The sequence below is a fragment of the Chenopodium album genome, chromosome 9 (genome assembly GCF_948465745.1).
Source record: "Chenopodium album chromosome 9, dcCheAlbu1.1, whole genome shotgun sequence".
NCBI classification, from domain to species: domain Eukaryota; kingdom Viridiplantae; phylum Streptophyta; class Magnoliopsida; order Caryophyllales; family Amaranthaceae; genus Chenopodium; species Chenopodium album.
The window spans coordinates 46,441,998-46,444,215 of NC_137842.1; the positions used below are offsets into that span (position 1 = coordinate 46,441,998).

The window sequence follows — 2,218 nt, forward strand, 5'->3', positions numbered from 1 at the left end:
AAATTTTTTTTATAGCTCCAAATCAAATTGCATTATTTTACAAATATTAAAATAAACAAGTGAATATTAAAATTTGAAAAATAGGATCAATAAAAGGATTATAATTTATACACGTAGTTATATGGAAGTATATTTTGAAGATAAATTAAGAAAAAAAACAAAAAAAATACATTTAGCCTCATATTCGTTTAAAATACATTGACAGTTTACACTCACAGCTCTATTCTAATACTCTATCACCTCATGTCCTATTGCTCATATAGGAAGTTGAAGATAATTAGGAAAAATAAAATCAATCACAATAGAGATTTCATGGGGAAAATTTTCGTCAATCTCGCCATTAGAGTGCAACCTTCCTTAATATACTAAGATTCAGTGATTTTCCTATGCCTATAAGTCGTACTCTTCAAAGATTCAGAATGTGGAAAACCACAGATCGAATTGCGCCTCTGCTGGGTCGCCTACTCTACTACCTCTCATTGTCGCCTTTTGTCTTCAACAAGGAGAAATCACTCCAAATTCCTGGTAATCGATTTATACAATTATATTAGCTATTTAAATTTTCGGATCTAATCATTATAATTGGCTAATTGGTTTTACATATTTTTTTGCTTAATTAACCGGTTTAATGTTTATAAATTGAAGTTAATTTTAACATTTTAAATTTAATCTTCATAGATTAATGTTGAATAATTTTTAGATATTTAATTGGGTTGTCTGTATACATTTTTTTGATACAATTTGAAGTTGATTTTTACAATTTGGTTGCTTGTGGTTGTTTCTCGCAGATGATTATATATTACCCTTTGATGTAAATCATATTAATATGCGTTTTTTTTTTGTTTTTTGTTTTTTTTATTGTTAAAGGAATCAAAAAATCATGACAGGAGAAATGTTTGAATTAGACTACGCAGCTGAAAGAGGTATAGTACATTCTAATTAATTATAAATGACGCATTTTTTATTGATCTTACTCCTAATCTTTGCCTGATTGTTTGGTGTAGCAAGGGACATTGAGCTTGAGCAAGCATCAATTACATGTATGAGTGTTGGAAATGCTACACATACGCCTGAACCCCATCAATCAATATCTCCAATTGAAGGAAAGCGATCTCCTATTTGGCAGAATTTTGAAGTTAATGGTGAACATGCTGCATGCAAGTTTTGCAAAAGATTAATCCAGAAACTTGCTGGTTCGAATGGTACGTCTAATCTAAAGAGACACCTTGATAAGTGCCAAGAATATAAAGACTCAGATAAGTCTAATGAGTCTCCTGCATCTCCATTTGACCAAAAAAAATACTGTAAGTTACTTGCTAGAGCTATATTGAAGCATGGTTATTCTTTAAGTATTGTTGAACATGAGGGGTTTAGGGAATTGCATACATATTTGAATCCCAAGGTTAGAACTATTTCTAGAAACACAATATTGAAATGGTGCATGAAAGAGCATGATGTGTTAAAGCAATATGTTCGTAATACGCTTAAGGCCTTATCAAGTAAAGTTTCTTTAACCTGTGATGTATGGACATCTTGTACTACTCGTGGTTATTTGTCTCTTACGGCCCATTTTGTGGATAATGACTGGAAATTACAATCTAAGGTACTGAACTTTAGGCATTTTCCACCTCCCCATACTGGTCATGAAATTTATAATCTGGTTTTTAGTTTGATTAAAGATTGGGGTATTGAAAGAAATGTTTGTAGTATGACTATTGACAATGCAAGTAATATGGATTCTATGGTTGGGAAACTCCAAATTGAATTGGATGCAATGGCTAAATTACCTGTTGATGGCAAATATTTTCATGTTAGATGCTCTGCCCATATTTTAAATTTAATTGTCAAAGAAGGTTTGAAAGTCATTGATGAATCTGTTGCGAAAGTTCGGGAGAATGTGAAGTTTATTGATTCTTCAGAAACTAGACTAAATAAGTTTGAGCGGTGTGTTACTAGTTGTAAGTTAGCTACAGGTGTAAAGCTGTGGATGGATGTTCCTACTAGATGGAATTCTACGTTCTTAATGCTTCGTCGAGCTCTTGATCTTGCACCGGCACTGAAAATGTTCAATAGGATAGAGAGCCACTTGGCGCTTACTCCTCATGAATGGGAAACAGTAGAGAAAATGTGTGATTTTCTTGAACCCTTTTATGACATTACTAATTTGTTTTCCGGTTCTGAATATCCCACTTCCAATCTTTATATTGCCAACATTTGT

At 32.4% G+C, this 2,218-nt stretch overlaps 1 protein-coding gene across 1 annotated transcript; it reads left to right on the top strand.

Moving 5' to 3' along the window:
* Positions 1-384: 384 nt before the first annotated feature.
* Positions 385-1,677, top strand: LOC145557658 (zinc finger BED domain-containing protein DAYSLEEPER-like). Its single transcript, XM_081618833.1, has 4 exons — positions 385-525; positions 868-923; positions 1,005-1,603; positions 1,669-1,677. The coding sequence occupies exons 2-4, from the start codon at positions 881-883 to the stop codon at positions 1,675-1,677; spliced, it is 651 nt and encodes a 216-aa protein (XP_081474959.1). The 5' UTR covers positions 385-525; positions 868-880.
* Positions 1,678-2,218: the final 541 nt, after the last annotated feature.

Excerpts from the sequence above, each read along its gene's own strand:
- LOC145557658 (XM_081618833.1), top strand. The coding sequence starts at position 881 with ATGACAGGAGAAATGTTTGAATTAGACTACGCAGCTGAAAGAG. Across the intron at positions 924-1,004 it reads AGACTACGCAGCTGAAAGAG|CAAGGGACATTGAGCTTGAG; the intron begins GTATAGTACATT and ends TGTTTGGTGTAG.